This window comes from Platichthys flesus, chromosome 18 (assembly GCF_949316205.1).
Source record: "Platichthys flesus chromosome 18, fPlaFle2.1, whole genome shotgun sequence".
NCBI lineage: Eukaryota > Metazoa > Chordata > Actinopteri > Pleuronectiformes > Pleuronectidae > Platichthys > Platichthys flesus.
This window is the reverse complement of record NC_084962.1, coordinates 18,402,928-18,418,949: the sequence shown is the minus strand read 5'-3', so window position 1 is coordinate 18,418,949 and position 16,022 is coordinate 18,402,928. Positions and strand designations below refer to the sequence as shown.

The 16,022-nt window shown below is 45.2% G+C and overlaps 1 protein-coding gene across 1 annotated transcript in view; it reads right to left on the bottom strand.

Moving 5' to 3' along the window:
- map3k5 (mitogen-activated protein kinase kinase kinase 5) overlaps positions 1 to 16,022 on the bottom strand; it is a 43,957-nt gene that overhangs the window by 12,428 nt on the left and 15,507 nt on the right. Inside the window, exons 4-14 of the mRNA XM_062410821.1 lie at positions 13,192 to 13,385; positions 12,085 to 12,253; positions 11,176 to 11,282; positions 8,357 to 8,527; positions 6,284 to 6,396; positions 5,040 to 5,199; positions 4,176 to 4,329; positions 3,977 to 4,084; positions 3,513 to 3,565; positions 2,055 to 2,150; positions 533 to 614 (exon numbers count right to left, since the gene is read on the bottom strand). Of these exons, the coding sequence (XP_062266805.1) occupies positions 533 to 614; positions 2,055 to 2,150; positions 3,513 to 3,565; positions 3,977 to 4,084; positions 4,176 to 4,329; positions 5,040 to 5,199; positions 6,284 to 6,396; positions 8,357 to 8,527; positions 11,176 to 11,282; positions 12,085 to 12,253; positions 13,192 to 13,385 (1,407 nt within the window). The remainder of the gene's footprint in view (positions 1 to 532; positions 615 to 2,054; positions 2,151 to 3,512; positions 3,566 to 3,976; positions 4,085 to 4,175; positions 4,330 to 5,039; positions 5,200 to 6,283; positions 6,397 to 8,356; positions 8,528 to 11,175; positions 11,283 to 12,084; positions 12,254 to 13,191; positions 13,386 to 16,022) is intronic.

Here is a 16,022-nt window from a genome sequence, read left to right as displayed (position 1 = left end):
ATTAGAAAAGGAAAATCCAAAAGTAGAGTCAAGTTTGGTCTTTTGATGGAAGAATTAAAAATATTCAAGTGTTTGGCAAGAAAGAAAAACCTGGCTAGTGCAAAATTAATTGTTGAAATTAATTGATTTCAATTAGTTAATTGATTTTCTTCCGTCAGAATCCAGATTTCCTGTGACATATTAGGAGAGTGGAGAAAATAAACCACAGACACACAACAGGATGTAACAAAGCAATGCAGGGACAGGGATGAATTCAAATTAGAATTCAGATTAAAAGTATTTTGAAGAATGAAAATCCCCCAAACTTTGCTTTGGGATACAGATGGTTAAAATGCCAGGTGATTTGTTCACAGCACTAATGTTTCACTTCCTGTTCCTCAACAGAATCTGAGATTATCGCTTTAGTCAGTAAATCTTTGACAGTTTGACGTTAATTCACAGAGACAAAGAAACTCAGCTCCGAGGCTGCAACACGATCTTTTGTCGAGACTTTATTCAACGTGAACAAAGGGAGTGGATCCAGGCTTCTCACCTCTAAGGCGTCGTTGTCACAGTCTCCCTCCTCCGGACCTTTCCACGTCTCCTCAGTGATGCTGTTGACCAGGTCACAGAACCTGATGGAGAAAAGCCCGGTTAGTGTCCCGCTCAGGAAACACTGTGAGAATCCCAGGAGATTAAAGTTACACCGGGAACCTGCAGAGTGTTTAGACATCGACAGCTTCGGCATTTAAAGAGTTAAACTTCAGCTTCAAGCTCGTTTGTCAGGTTGTCGCGTTCGTTGTGAAGATTGAAGACTGAACAATAGCAGCAGGTTTCTGGTTTGGTACAAATACAAAAAGAGAATCTGACACGGTGATGCTAACATTTAAGAATATAGTGAAATCTGTAATTATTATGATGTATTTGACATTGACAGTTTGTGTTAAATTGTGTTAAACGTGTTCCTGCAGAAACCTGAAGCAACAATCAATCAAGAATCTAAAACTCTACCGCCTGCATGTCTAAATTTAGAAATACCCCCCCCCCCCCCCCCCCCCATGCTCAGGTGGGCGGCCACGGCTTGACATGTGTACGTTTGTGGACAATTGACATGTGTTGTCTCAGATCCACTGAGTCCATATTGTGATTGGGTGGCTTTGTTTACAAGCTTGTGTAGTGATCCAGAAGGGGTTAGAGGGTGTTTACATGCACACCTCCCACACACACACACAGACAGACAAACAAACACACACACACAGTTATTGACCTTTACCACTCCCACCGCACTCAAGCTGTGAATCAGTCGCCTTGATTCTACACAACACACAACATGCCTGCAGGTGTTCGCCGGGACACGTGTGCACATGCCAATCATGCATACGCACTATTAGACTTGATCCCTTCCACTTTGTAAGCACCCCCCCCCCCCCCCACCACCACCACTACCACCACTACTGTCACTCCCCGTTCCCCTGTATGAAAAGGAGAGAGCAGCATCACAACACCAGCAGGCGTGACTCACTGACTCTCACACTCGGGGGTAATGGAACAGGAAGTGCCCGGGAGCCTCCGATGTGAAAGTCACAAGTCGGAGGAGTCGGTGCTTCGCTGAGGGGCGAGCGAGGGACACGTGAGAGAAGGGGCGTGAGCGGGGGGGGACCTGAGAACCTGAGAACAGAGCGTCGGAATATGCTGAACTTTTTGTTCTATCAGGCGTCAGGGGCAGATTTCAGCTTCGGTGTCTTGCTCAAGGAAACGGAAAACCCCCCGGGGATTGAACCTACGTCCTTCTGGGTAGTGGACGACCCACTACAATACTTTTCTCATTATTTATTGAGCATAAATCAAATTTGGGTTTTAAAGTTGTAAAATCTCTATAACTGATATAGTTTTTTTTAGTAAAGACGGAATTGTAATCATCAGTTAATTGTTAGTAACGGAGGAAAACACTGTGTATTTTCTGTGTTCTATATTTCCATGTGTTCACATTTTCTGTTTACTGGTGTTTTGATCTGGTTTGCTGCCCTAACCCTAACCTAACACACATTTCCCAGCAGTGGAGGAGCTGGACCGACCTCTTGCAGTGCATCTCTGTGCAGAAGTAGATCTGGAAGTCGTCGGCATTGTGCAGGACGTACAGGAAGGCACTGCGCTCGTCGAACTTGCTGATGCTGAGGAGAGAGAGAGAGAGAGAGAGAGAGAGAGAGAGAGAGAGAGAGAGAGAGAGCGCACAGTTAGTCCATCGGTGACCTCATCACAGCGCGGGGGGACGAGATCCGTCAAATGTCTGGGACCAGATAAAAGACGGTCTGTCTCTCCATCACAACACAAAGCTCAGTCCATGGATTAACACACAGAAGCAACATCAACACAACCTGTGGATATTTAGTTTTGTCGTTTTGTGAGTTTCAGCTGCAACATACACAAATATTAAAAATTACACCTAATGACACTGACAGCTTCGACTCAACGACCAAATTGAAACTTTTATCCACCGGGGATCGAACGCTCGGCCCCGGTTCTGCCGAGGCCGAGCCAGCCACCGGAGCGCTGTGTGCCGTACGGCCGTGTTGTTGAGCAGCGATTGTGTCTCGCTGATTGTCTGCAGGCTGAGAGGAGGACGAGTCGTTCCCTAGCAACGTGTGTGCACGGCCCTTCTCTCTCTCTCTCTCTCTCTCTCTGATCCGTCACTGGATTCCTCTGAGGGCCGAGGACGAGCAGCCGCAGAGCGAGAGGCCGGCTGCACTGTGGCTCGGTCGGGAGCTGTGTGAGGTGAAGTGATGGCAACACACAGATCTGCTCACTCTGTTGTGTGTTATTTATCTGCACATCCTGAGATTGTGTGTCTCTCGATGCTGATACAAATCCATGTCCGACCCTGATCAGACTCTTATACACACTTACATCCTCTGATCAGATGCTCCTGGACGGATAATCCATTAAATCTCATCACACAAGTATCTTAAGCCATTTTTATTGAATATGCATCTGTTATTTTTTTGATTTTGGATTTAATAGAAACTCCTACATTCAAACAGGTGGTTTCATTAGTTTAGAGCATGATCTCTTTTTCAAGGCAGATGCCTATAGTTCATTCATTATAGACAAATTAAATCAAATTAAAGTGCGTATGTATAATATTCTTGCACAGAAGGACTTAGTAAGTTTGTTTTAGGTTTAATTTGATATTTAGCAAAAACTTTAATATCTAATTCTGCTTCTTCTCTTTTGAAGTTTACTTTCATATGCACGGGGACTGATGCATGAGACTTTAAATGCAACTCTAATAACAATTAAATTGAGGTTTTAACTTGTTTGATCTCAGGTAGAGGTGTTTATGACACTTTTGTGAGGCCAGAAAACTATTTTGAACATTCATCTGATTCTGTGGTTTGCAGAGAAATGAAGAATTCCCAATATCACCCCCTGCAACACTAAATTCAAAGCCTTCCCCCGGTGGAGACACGTGTGAGGTTATTGTGACACCACTCAGCTGTAACCCGAGTGTGTCCGTGAAGACAGGAGACACTGACCTGACACCTCGGACTGATGTGGCGCTGAAGTTCCACTCGTAAATCCCCTTGTTCTGCAGGAGGACAGATTAAAAAACAAATGAGATCATCACAGCTTCAGGGGGGGGAAGATAAACCGAGACACTCGAGTGACTGATGGTCGCCTCACAGCAGAAGCACGATTCCCCAAATTTGTTGAGGGACCTCACAGTAATAAAAAGACATTAGTGGTTTTATTGGAGTGGTTGTGGCGCAGGATAATAAATGATGCTGTCGGAGGATCGGTTACTGGAGAGCAAACGATTCATACGCTGCAAAAAAATATGATACAATACGAGGAGATAATCAATAAATGCAAAAACAACATCCTGAGCAAAAACAGGAGAATCCTCATCCATCACTTAACCTCTGCTGATAAATGTGAAGCCATCTTTTGTTTTTATTATTATTTATTCTATAAGGATGCTCGGCTGCAGGTCACCCACCTTGTCATCAGGGGCGACGTGCCAGATGGACACCGTGTTGTCCTCCACGTCTTTGTTGATGGACAAATAGGAAGGCTGGTAGACTTTCGTGGGCTCTAGTATCAACACCTGGAGACACAGAAGAATACAAGTCGTCATTTACGTTTCTGTTTCCTCGGGGGAATGCTCGGCCTCAGGTTCCTCTCCTCGCGTCACTTACAGGAAACCGGACGGAGGAGACATCCTTCTTGGTCGCCTCCACCAGGAAGTCCATCCAGAAGTCCACCAGCTCCTGCTTGGGGGCCGGCTGCTCCACACCGGGCTTCTTGAAGTGCTGATATATCAGGATGGTCTCCACCAGCGAGCGCAGGTACCTGAAACCGGCCACAGGCACGAGGAGGGTTAAAGAGAAACACAACCCAGGGTGTTCGGACCACACATCTGTGTTTAACCAAACTGACGTGTCCCAGAAGAATCCAGACAATCTGAATAACTCGGCTGAGGGAGAATCATAAACACAAATGATGCTACATGATTGTGTTTTCATGCTGGGAAAACATTTGTCTTTATGACATTAATGAAAACTTCAAGGGGTTTTCACAGCACAAACACAAATAGAGAGCAGCAGGGACTTAACACACTGGGAAGGGACAGAGCTGCAGATATGAAACCGTCTCTTTAAACCTCCGGCGATGAATTTCGACATCTGGAATGATGTCACAAAGATGATTAAGCTAGAAAGGATTCCATGAGCGTGTAGAGATGTTAAATTAACAGAGATCTTGGGTCTTCTATTTGATATCCTTCAGTTTATGCACATTAATAACTTTTTCTCGTGTTTGCAAATCTTGTCGGTGTCGTTAAAGCTGAAGGTAAATGTATGAGCCTCGTCATTAACTGTCCTTTGCACCAGTTCAATGTCAAACTGGTTGGAGAGAAGCACTTTCCCACTCGATTCTTGCATATCAGACAGACTGTGGTTCTAGGAGAGAACCAGACACATCTCAGCGGCACAGACCCAGTCGGTGATGGACGTGGGATGGGCTTTGTTTTTCCCCGAGAGCGGCTCCTCACGTGTCCTCACCAGATGGGAGCTTTGAGTTTGAAGAGCTTCTCGGAGGCCTGGATGACCCGGTTGTTGTCGCAGGCCAGGATGCTGGCGCCCAGGAAGAAGCCCACGTCCCAGTAGCTCTGCAGCTTGTCCAGGCTGCCCTTCTTCCCCAGCAGGCTGCTCAGCTTCACGCCTGCAACACACAACCACAGATACAAGCTTGTGATCGTTTTATTGTGTTTCCCCTTTGGAGCATCACCAACTGAGATTTGAAGCAGATGAGATATTGGAGGAAAAACATGCAAAGCTCTGCATGGATGTGCCACAACACGCTTTAGCCTTTTTTAGAATCTGTCACTGTGCTCAGCCAGAGTTCAGAGATACTTGTTATGATAATCCCAGATTCTGCTGCAGGGGAGCTGCTGATACATGTCCTGCTGAGTGTGCGGCTGCAGGAACCAACCATTTGTGGAGTCAGGTGTGTGTGTGTGTGTGTGGGGGGGGGGGGGGGGGGGGGGGGAGCAGGGTCAACAGGGACCGAGGGTGGGGCTACATTAAGGAGCTGCAGGCGGATTCCCAGGACCGGCTGCTCTGCTTCCCACATTCCTGAGCTACACTGAGCCGCGGGGCAAAAAGCAAAGATTGGGAGCAAAGGCTAAGTAGGTCACGTTGTTTTCACCATGTCCCTTTATTTGTCGATAGGATAACACAAAAAACTACGAAATAGATTTCCACAAAACTTGGCGAAACGATGAAACAAGGGCGAGAAAAACAAGTCATTAAAGTTTGGCTGTGATCAGAACAAAGGGGCGGATCACAGGGAAATATGTTTTATAGGTTTCGTAAACTTTGCAAAGTGCACGCTCTGAAACCAGGTTTCAGTATGAATGGAACCGTGGTGATGCACGTACGACCTGAACCAGTCAGAACTCTCAGCGGACACGCAGAGTAAAGTCAAGCCGTGCAAAGCTCAGTAGAACCTGCAGCGTGAGGTTGTGCATTTCTGCAGCTTTGTGAATCTGAGTGGCTCGTCTCACTTTCTCCAGTGAGGGTATTAAAGGGTGGATTGTGGTTTTGTTCTGATTTCCATGCACTAATGCAAAGCGTCAAACAGCAGCTCTGCTCTTGTAAAGGAGCCGAGTCTTTTCCATGATCAGACGTGACGCACCGTGAAGAGCTGCCGCTGCAGAGCGAGGACAGGGCAGAGGCAGATCTCTTAGTGGTAACTCAGGGTGAACAGACACACACACATGAGACCCACTGCAGCGTCCACTCACCCGTCTTGCGGAGCTCGAAGGACGTGTCGAACTGGTGCCCGGCCGCCAGGAGGAGGACGGCGTAGTTGATCCCAGAGTGAAGCGTCGGCTCGGACTCGAAGCCCTTTTTAAACCTGAGGTGATAAGAAGAAGAAAATTACTCCAATAAATATCCTGCCTCCAAATCCCCCCCACACCCCAAACACATCAACTCAAAAAACCCAGAGACAATCACTGCCATATTGAGTCGGGGCCACGGAACAGCAAACAACAACAACAACAACTGTGAGCACCCTCGCTAAACAAGACATGTCATTTATTTAATGACCAATCTGTTCGACTGAGGGAAAGTGACGTGAATGTTATTAGAGGAATCAGCCAAGATGTGACCGGGAGCTGGAAACAACAGGCAGATGGGAGCGTGGTTATCGAAGCAGCGTGTTCAGGCGTCAAAGATATGAGATCTGAAAGAGCAACTTCCAGGAAGGAGGCAATCGACCGCCTGGTGTTAATGTCAAGTCGACCTCCGTCAGGTGCTGTTCGCCCCTCTGCACTCACATCAAAACCAAATACTCCTAGGGGGGGGGGGGGGGGGGCGACACACACACATCTATCTATCTATCTATCTATCTATCTATCTATCTATCTATCTATCTATCTATCTATCTATCTATGTATGTGTGTATGTATGTATGTATGTATATGTATGTATGTATGTATGTATGTATGTATGTATGTGTGTGTGTGTGTGTATGTATGTATGTATGTGTGTGTGTATGTATGTATGTATGTATGTATGTGTGTATGTATGTATGTGTGTGTGTATGTATGTATGTATGTATGTATGTATGTATGTATGTATGTATGTATGTATGTATGTATGTGTGTGTGTATGTATGTATGTATGTATGTATCTATCTATCTATCTATCTATCTATCTATCCATCCATCTATCAATTTAGATCTATACATTTTGGTGTCAGATCCAGGAAATGAATCTGAATTTTTTTAATTTTAAATTGTTCATTCTGCTATTTTTCAACATTTTCTCTGATTTCTTAGATAATAATTCCTGGATCTTGATTTTAAAATATCAGATATTTTTAGGGGAACTATACATTATTATAAAATGTTCTATTTTTATTGCCTGTCGCCAGTAGGGGGTGTTCCCATTCAAGTCCAACACTCATTTTTAAATAATGTTACCAGGTTAAGTTGTTCCCCTTCTTTATTGCCTAAGAACTGATCTGACGTCAGCATCGTCTCCAACATTCAGCAATTACACAAATTGAACGGCTTCTACTTTGAGCATAAAGTAATTAAGGCTGTTAAAAGTTACACCCGTGATTTAACTGCTTCTGAATCATGCTCGTGCAGCATCACTTCCTCTCGGTAACATTACTCATCACAATCAACCGCCTTGTTTCATCTCTTTTAATCCTGTCGGTCTCCTGCTTGTTCACGTGTGTTCTCTGGATCCTCGTGTTCTCCTCAATTTGCTCTGACGTGCTCACGAGAAACAAAATGTTTTTTTACAGCTGACGTCCTTGATTCATAGAACCATTCACGGAAAAACTCACGATGAGCTGCGGCAGAACAAAGACACTCGTCGAGCATCCTGTCTTTAGAAAACACATCTTCAAATTGTGTGTGTTGTGTTATTTCTATGTGGCTCACAAACACACACACATTCACCGATGTGATGCAGAGTGAACATCACAACCTTCTCGGACAGATTTTATCTTTCTTGGGTTTTGCTGATTATATTGATTTTAAGTATAAATTATTTAATCCTATTTACAAGTTTTATTTAATTGAAGTGAATTAAAACAACATTTATTTCTTCCAGTGAATGAATGATTCCAGAGGATAACAAATCCATTCAGGTGTGTTTCTGTCACTTTGGTTATAAATCTAATCAATTCTATTTCTAACCACGACCCTGAAACTCAAGCAGCCCTTTATAGGTGTCACAAACTGAGGACCTGTCAAAAGCCCTCAATTTCCAAAGCTGCCTTTCTCACTCTCTTAAGTTTAATACTCAAACATAACAAAATACAAGTACACACACAGACACACACACAGCTCTCTCACCACAGTGTGCCGTTGTCCCTGCTCTGCGTGTCACTGAAGTGAGACTCCAGGAACGTGTCCTTGTAGATGCGTCCCACCAGGCAGTAGATGTCCGAGGCGACCTTCTCCTCGTCCTCCACCAGGGGCAGCATGATGTCCAGGGCTTTCTGTCGGTCACCCGGCAGGTTCCTCCTGCGCTCACACACACACACACACACAAACACACAAACACACACAGCATGCATGGTCAGAAATGAAAGTTTGGACATTTCTGGACTTGAGTGAGAGATTCTCCTGTAGCGGTGAACATGAAACTAATCACATTTCAGTGAGTATCCAGACGTGTGTCAGTGGAAAACGATCCTGGGGATTTGATTCCTCATCTTAAAAGGGTCACTGCACCAATTTCTATTTCATGAGCCTAGAAGTCTGTCTCTAAATCAATGGAACTGAAAAATCAGGGACTTTTACTTTGAAAGTGACATATTCAACAAAATATATAACGGACGAATGAGAGGAAAAATGTCTCAGAAAAAAAAAATATATAAATTGACAAATTCAGAAAGTAAATGAATTACAAAAAGGTTGTGTAACTCTTCCACGGTCCACTGAACAGATCAGTATGTGAACACTTCCTTTAATTCTTTTCTATTTTTGAATAACGACATAATGAGAGTTTCAATGACTTAACAACAGATACACAACAACATGTAACACAACAGTTACTTTATATGTCTCCATCCACTTGAGGAGGTTTGTCTGATTTAATTAAAACAATAATTATCTGATCAGATTCTTGATAACATAAGCATCTATAGTTTAAATATACTGTTCAGTAAAAACATTAATATTGATAATGTTAAAATCTGTGCCTTTGTATCATCGGCTGGGTAAAGCACTGAGAGGTCTGAGCAGAGTGAATCAAAACAGCAACGTGTGCAGGTGTGTGTTTGTGTAGCTAGGTAACTGGTGCACAGCGTTTTGTTGTGCGACATGGTACTTGGCACAGACGAGGTCCATTAAGAGCCCCACTTAAATTACACAGGTTACTTGGATCGTTTAAAAAGAACAGCCGCAGATCATTCAGGTACAGAGAGTTCTGATCCATCTCACCTGGCAGGAGAGGATCCAGCCTTATAACCACATTTCAATTCTATAGATCTGCACAAATTTCAAATACTGGTCTCCTGAAGATGTCTGAATTGATTTTCCTTCTTCAAGATCCATGAATCTGAGACATCGAGGAAACTACTGAAAAATGCAACTACTCGGGAGAGTCATTAATATCCATGTTCTATCAATCAGAGGATAAAGCAGCCGTTTCATTTCTACATCCTCTTCAACACGTGGAGTGTGAGAACCAACAAAAGGTCATCGAAAGCTGCAGGAAATTCACCTTCCTCATTAACGATGCAAATTTATGCATCAAACCGCTGCTTCGGGGGAATTTGTTTTGTTCTGAGGTTTTAAAAAAAAAAAAGTCTCCTCATTTGAACCCTCAAACTTCACAGAGAGAAACGGGTGTGTGTCTCTCCTGCAGAGTCTCACACAGAGTCGCTCAGAGAAGAATCCTGGACGTGAACTCTCTGCAGAACATGAAGGTGAAATACAACGTACCAGCTGACAGCTATTCATATGGACACCGTCCAGAGGGAGAGAGGAGAGCTGCTCTCTCTCTTTCTCTCATCTATCTATCATCTATCCATCTATCTATCATCTATCCATCTATCTATGTATCTATCTATCTATCTATCTATCTATCTATCTATCTATCTAGATCTATGCATTTTTCACATTTAACAATTGTTAATTGAATATTTTTTCAACATTTCCCCTGATCCCATAATTCCCAGATCTTGATTTTAAAATATCTGATATATTTAGGGAAATTAAATCATTATAAAATTCTCTCTCGCGCGCGTCGCTCGGTCAGCCTTCTAGTCGACCCTCACTTCAGATTCATTTAGAAGCTCAAAACCTATATTTGCATGAATTTCTGAAAATCGATTCAACCAGCTCCTCGTCGATTCTCTCACGGCGTCTTGCTCTCAACCTGAAGATCTGATGCATCTCAGCATCCTGAGCTGCATTAGGACCTATCTGACCAGACAGTAGCTGCTAACACTCTCACATCTTGGCACTCGGCACAAACATTTATCCAACCGCTGCCAAATTACAGAACAGCACGTTTTTATAGCTGTTCGAGGCGGCAGGGCCACGGAAACCGCGGGTGTGAGAAGCTGTGCTTGCACGTGGGTCTTTTTCCCGAGTCGCAGTAACTGTGCAAATGCTTCTAATAATATCGCTGCTGCTTGGGAACCTGCTTCGATAAAAAAAAAGAGAGAAACTCGTGAAAGCTCTTTCATTTCCAACTCGTAAAGTCACAAATGCAGAATCCCACTCAGAACAACATGATTCACATCCTGCTGCCAAAAAGACCAAAACCCTCGTTTGATTTCAGCTGAGTAATAAAAAGGCAATAAAGCCAAAAAAAAACACACACACAGATAACCAGATCCAGATATAAGTATAAAAATGAGCTGTAGAGAAGTGGAAGGAAAGATGCTGAGCCGCCCTCAGGTTGCCTCACACGCTGAGTCACCGATAAACTCATTGAAACATCAGACACTGGAAATGCACCAGTTCCGACCTGCAGAGCCAGATCCTCACCAGTCACCCTTGAGATATGTATAATTACATATTAGACGTAATTTACCTTCACAGACACAAATGAAAACCTCCTGTTAGATGTGTGAGAGTCTCAGTGTCCATGTCTGGTGTTGTCAGTTAGTGTCACTGGGTGTGTTGTCGTGTTGTTGTGTGAAAGTTGCCCGTCTCACCGGTTCAGTGCAAAGGCGTAGTGGAACTTCACGTGCGGATGAGCCACGAGGTCAAAGGTCGGCAGCTTCTCCAGCGTCTCCACCAGCTTCACGATGGACTCGTAATCCTGGAGGACAAAGGGAGGGACACACGCCGGTGAGCTTCATGATCATCATCAACGCTAAGCATTGTGGGACATCCGTGCACCAGTGACCTCCAGACATGCAGCGCTACACACAGAGGCGCTGAGCTGCTGGGAGGCCGGAGGGGGACGGGGGACAGGGGGGGGGGGGGACAGTCTGAGGGACACCAAACACACTTCAATAATTGAGAGGCCCCTTCATCACATTTTTGTCGCTCCTCCTCGACCGCCATCATCCCTTCACCCAAAGCAGGTTGAATAATTCATCAGGTCGCTTGTTGTCCTGATGAATGATTTATGAGCTGGAGCGCTGCCTACGGAGAGTGGGAGGATCTGGACGGCGAGCGCCATCACAATGTGGAAAAGACCAAAGAGCGAAGACGAGCTTCGCCCCCCCCCCCCCCTCTCTACGTTGTACAGTCAAGTTTACACAGCAGCTTCCTCTGCCAAGGTCGGGGAGGTCAACACGCACACGGGTCATTAGTGTGGTTGAGCTGGAGAACGGTAGTTTGGTGAATAATGTCCCCTCGTAGTTTATCTGTGAAACTCGTGACCTTGTGGAAGTTTCTTCTCTGAAGAGAAAGCGTACGTCTGATCTATTTTTTTCGATATATTGAGATAATCTGAGGCACATCCATATTTAAACGTTTTGATTTTTAATCTCCTTGGTTTCTAGAGACGATACATTGACAAAGTAGAAGGTTGGAAACGCGGCTGGCCCCCCGTTTTATTTTGAAAACCCATCTATCTGTCTGAACACGGGACAAGCTGAGGACAGGCTGCTGACCTGGATGTCCCTGTAGGTCAGCAGCAGGTTGATGACGATGTCCACTGAGAGACACTCCACGTTGTCCAGCCGCTGTTGGATCCGGCTCAGCTCGACGGCCAGCTCCAGGCCCGTGTACAGCTCCCGGGCTTTCCGGATCTCGTTCAGAATCGTCTCATGGAAATACTGACTGGAGGACAAACAACAAAACACTGGTTAGAACGATAAGAGCTAGAAGTCAGTGGCTGCCTCAGCTTCTGTTACTGCTGCTCTATTACAAGGGATTATTAAATTCATAAATATTTTCATACTTCCAGTCCAGTTAGCAAATTGAAACAGACATCATATTATGTTATTCTCAGACAAGGACGTTTAATCGTCTGATTATTTCACGATTGTTTTCTGCTCTCGTCTGACATTACCAGTGACCTGTAACTGGTGTCGACTGGCAAGCCAACTTGGAAATCTGGCAAATCGTCTCAAGTGCAAGTAGTGACCAGATTAAAGTAGAAATAATAACCAGCAGGTACTCAGTGTTTGTGAGTCACTTAACGTTTTGAAAAAGGAAATGGAGAAAGAACCTTTTTTCATTTCTAACGTCAACATTATTTAAAGCATCAATGTCGGCATTAAAATCCAAAGATCTCTCAGGAATAACATTTCTCTCCTCGACACATTTACAGTTTGAGTTCAGGTCGTTCTCCAGTGATGCTTAAAACTGAGGCTTCATCCAAGTGTAAGTTTCGAGTCTCTGAGGCTGGAGCAGAGCTTCCATCGATCTGGCAGCTCCGCTCACTGTTGGCAGGCAGGTCTCAGATATATCTGCAGCAGCTGAGGTGTAAATGTGTTTTTCAAAAGCCGAGGGAGGCATCACATAAAAATAATGTCGGCAAGTAAAAAAATGGGAAGAGACGGACAATAAATCCAAAGAGAACCGGTGTCAGTGCTGCAAACACCAACGAGCTAATGGTCTGAACAGGAAGTGGAACTTTAACTTCTTCCTCATATGTGACCGGCCTATATGTGGGTCTAACTTTCATCTGTAAGTGATATGGTAATTATTGTTCTAATTAAACATTTAAAGCATGAAATCCTTTTCTCCAGTCCACCAGTATTTGTGCTACTCACTGGGAGTTGGCCTGGGACACCTTGAGCAGCTGGACGAAGCGGTCCAGCAGCGGCATGCAGATGGGCCCCAGCAGCATCTCGAAGTTGGGCTGCATCAGCTCGTTCAGGCCCTTCATCAGGTTGCTCTCACAGCAGTACACCTTGTTGTGCGGCGTCACCATGTACGGGATGAAGGTGTAGTTGGCCGAGCACGTCTGTGGACACAAGAGCAAAGGGTCAGGAAACCATGAGGTGTCAGAGGTTTCCTAAAGCATTGTGGGTAAAGAGCAGCTGTTTTTGAGCCAAACGTGGAGGTTACGTTTTCATCTATGTTTGTTTGTTAGTTAGCTAAATCAAAAACTACTAGACCTGCAACTTCCTCAGCAGGTCTAATTATCCAAAAACTATTTGTCTTTATGCAAAATGAGCTGCAGGGTCCAGTGGCTGCAGACTGGCTCATATATCATAAGTATCAAGAACCAAAATAAGATTCTGCCTCTAAACTCTCTGTACAGCTGACTCTACAGACAGCGTATGGGAAACCAAACAATGCACGTGGAGGAAGCTCAGAAGTCTGAGCCGCTTCCCCCCAGTTTGAGAACCAGTGGATTCCACTCTGACCAGACGACTCCAGTCTAAACAGGCAGCCGCCGGGTGGAGTGATCTGCATCGGCAGCGACAGCCACGTTACGAGCTTCTGTCTCACAACCGCAGACACTTAGAGCGGCGCCCTCACAGACTCCCCTTGTCCCTGCAGCCCGGGGGGGGCAGACGTGCTGCTGTTCACCTGGTGCAGCTGCTGCATCCAGGACTCATTCGTCTTCATCTGGTTTAGTTTTAGCACGGCCATCTTTCTTCTTTATTCGCTGAGGTCTAATTCCAGACACGTGTGCGTTCTTTTTTTTTGTGTGTTTGTGTTAACTTAACAGTTTCCTCCTGCAGCAGCAGCAGCGATGCTCCAGCTGCTGAACAAACAAAGAGCAAACACACGTGCACATGCTGTTTACAGACAGTGCACAGAGAACCAGACAGGCAGGAAACCCACTGTTGACAGGCTCAAGAACCAGTGGAGGTCTTTTAGAGGAGAGCTATTCCCAGAATGTCAGATGTGAGGTGACTACCCGAGAGTCGGAGGGAGGTTGAGCTGCTCCACAGCTGCTTTAATATTCTCCCCCGGTTTCAGCTGTTCAGCCTCTTTTAGAAAACACACGGCTTCTGCTGCTGCTGCCAGATGAAAAGAGGAAGTGGAGGAAGAGACGTTGAAGCAGTGAAAGCGATTCCACAGAGAACTGCATCCTCCTGAGCAGCGAGGGTTCATGACATCACCGCTTTGCTGCACTTCTTTCAAAAAGTAAAACCGGGGACTCCTGCTGAAGCCAGGTGTGAGCAGACAGGTTGCAAAACGCAGACGCTATATTTAGCTCCTGTGTGTGTGTCTGTGGTTCATGCAGACACGGGATCACATGACAAGGCCTCTGCCTATCTCAGAGAGCAAGCAGGTCGTTGGGAGCGAAGCAGGCGACACGTGTGTGAGCTGCGAGTGAAACTCTTGCGACACGGGGGAACGTGGGGAATGAGTTAGTGGCTCAGTGAGTCATCTGGCTCGTTAGCCGAGCGTCCATCTGCATGTTTGCAGTAGGACGGAGCCGGATGCCCGACTCACCTACACACACATGCTTCCTCAGAGCTTGATAGAACTTGATATCAGCACATTTATACAACTCCTGCAGCCGTGAATGGTCCATTGAGATCGTGGAGCCTCGCAGGCCGGAGCCTGGAGGTTGCAGCTGTGGGCTGGGACTGCGGAGGTCAAGTCAGTGGGCAGCTTCAGTAACTGGATTTACACCAACACACTGGGAACACTGGGCACGCAGCTACAGTCATTGGATTATGCAACAACAGAGGCCAATTATCTGGATTTCTGTGATCACAGCGGACAGCAGAGAACAGTCGAGTTCATCTGCACCTGTTTGGTTGATGCTCTGTGATCAGAGATTGTGTGATTATTGTTTATGATGACAAACGATTATGATGTCGAGTATTCTCATGCTTGGTGTGTTTGAGTAACTTTAGGCTCCATCAGGACAAGAATACGTTATTTACTCTTCCTGAGAGTTTTATCTACAAATTCTACAATTTCCTCATTATACTTAAAATACGATATAACCACTCTGCCTCTACATTTCCATGTGATCTAAATGTATCATGAGGATGATTTGTTGGCCTGGGACATGCAGCTTTGGCCTCAGTGTTGCAGCTTATCACAACTCATTGTGATGTTTGAGTGTAATATGAGTGTGTTTGTGTTGGAGGAGGAGGTTTCTATTGGCTTAACGCTTCCATGTGACTCATGTTTGTGGCGATTGCATTTATGAGCATGACTTGAAAATGAAAAATGATCATTAAACTGTACAATTTTGTGTTATTGGCTTGTGGAACTGAATTGCAAAGAAAGTAATGTTAAAATGTTAATTGTGTTGCACACAGGAACAAACTAATGCATTGAATTGACCGGTGCAGAGCTGCAGTTAAATGCCTTTAACACCAGAAGGAAAGAGAAGAAAGACTGTGAGAGCACATCAGGGAGCAGTGAGCTCGTGCTCTCACACTGTGGCTGATAATCAGCTCCTCTGACACGGTACAAGTCCGAGTCAGAGATCAGTGCAGCCTCCTCTCCACTCTGAAAAGCCACTTAAGAGAGCTAAGCCTCTCATCTGACTCCTGGACTCCTGGACTCCTCGCAGCCGGCCCTAATCACAGTCTGCTCCACTTTCTGCTGAATCGCTCGATTGTTCAGCGACTGGATCAAACAGGAAATCAATGGATTGACTTTGAGCCAATTTGGGGCCAAG